The 1,702-nt window shown below is 39.8% G+C and overlaps 1 protein-coding gene across 1 annotated transcript; it reads left to right on the top strand.

Moving 5' to 3' along the window:
* Positions 1 to 128: 128 nt before the first annotated feature.
* On the top strand, positions 129 to 1,323 carry SARC_15531 (hypothetical protein; the record flags this gene model as incomplete). Its single annotated transcript, XM_014290350.1, has 2 exons — positions 129 to 288; positions 864 to 1,323. Coding segments are annotated over 2 exons (620 nt in total), but the record flags the coding sequence as incomplete, so codon positions are not given.
* Between the last annotated feature and the right edge of the window lie 379 nt (positions 1,324 to 1,702).

Below are 1,702 nucleotides of genomic sequence, written 5' to 3' on the forward strand. Positions count from 1 at the left end.
ACACACACATACTATATATATATATATATATATATATATATATATATATATATATATATATATATATATATATATATTATAATATATATATAAATATTGTAAACCTGCAACACCATTTTTCCTACATTGCAGGATCAGCCACCGTCACACCCAGATGGCGCACGCTGCTTAACCCCCACGCACCGTTTCAACTGCTGTATGTACTGCGCATAGCAGCGCTACTGCTGACCTCTGGAGACAGGAACGACATGTCTATCCACGATGCAGATACTATGGATACTGGTGATGGTGTGTATTATCGAAAAGGCATATGTTTACAAATACATTGGGTGCTATCTGTGTATGTTCATATATTCATCTGTGCCTGTATGTGTGGCTGTACATTTGATGTATAGCCTCGGGTGGTGTGTGTGTCGCGGGTGTTATCGCTACTATTGGCCACCGAACAGTGTCGCAAGCATCTGTGCACGATGCAGATGCACTGCATCTTGACGGTGTTGTGCATGAACGTCATTGTATATCGATCTTATTGAACGATTGGCATCTATATTTATATACGCCAAAGCGAACATTCCCTGTCTTTGTCTACATCTTCATGCGCGCCTTTACACGGGTCTGTATGTACTAGCCATAGTCGTCTGGTAGACTACTTTCATCTCGTCAGAGTTCTCCTACCTATTGTCACAACGCTTTGCGTCGATGCATGGGTTTCCCATCGTTCGTCAACTCTTTCTCACTTAAAACGTATATCCGTTCGGTTCGGTATCTTCAATCGTCTTATCCGTTGTCCCCGTTCACTTGTTCCACAAATATGTATACTCCCACTCCTCTCACCCCCACGCCTTGCCCGTCTCTGGCCACAGATGACACCTGGGGTTTACAGTTTGAACAGAGGGGCGGGGTAGTTCTCCTGTACACCATGATGCACACTGTGTGCGGATGGACCGCGCGAGCGCAACAGACACACACACCCGACACCACACCCACCCATGAGCACATGGACGTGACAAGCAGGCCGACAGACGCCCAAACCCAGACCGAAGTTCGGAACCTACAGTTGCGTGAGAGTATTGCCGTGCAGTTGTTTGAGCGGCTGCTGAAGATGCTGTACTACTTCACCACGTCGTGTATGCTAGTGAGCTCGGACCGCAGAGAAGTCGACTACCGGAATGGCCGGGATAGTGGTAGCGGGACGGGTGGGGTTGCAGGTGCACACGACGGCTTAGGTGCGCTACAGAGCGGGCGAGGAAAGCCACATACCCATGCGCATACATACTACCAGTCATTCCGGACACTGTCACTGCTGACGCGAGAAATTGATAGGTATGTTACAATTAAACTTCTACTTCATTCATAAATATATGTATATATATATATATATATATATATATATATATATATATATATATATATATATATATATATATATATATATATATATATATATATATATATATATATATATATATATATATATATAGATATAGATATAGATATAGATATAGATATAGATATATATAGATACACACGCACACATACACGCACACATATATATATGTATATATGTTTACACATATATATATATATATATATATATATATATATTTTTATACAAATATACAAATATACATATATCTCTACATGTATATGTATATTTCTATATTTCTATATTTCTATATTTCTATATTTCTATATATGTATA

This window comes from Sphaeroforma arctica (genome assembly GCF_001186125.1).
Source record: "Sphaeroforma arctica JP610 unplaced genomic scaffold supercont1.6262, whole genome shotgun sequence".
Taxonomy (NCBI): domain Eukaryota; class Ichthyosporea; order Ichthyophonida; genus Sphaeroforma; species Sphaeroforma arctica.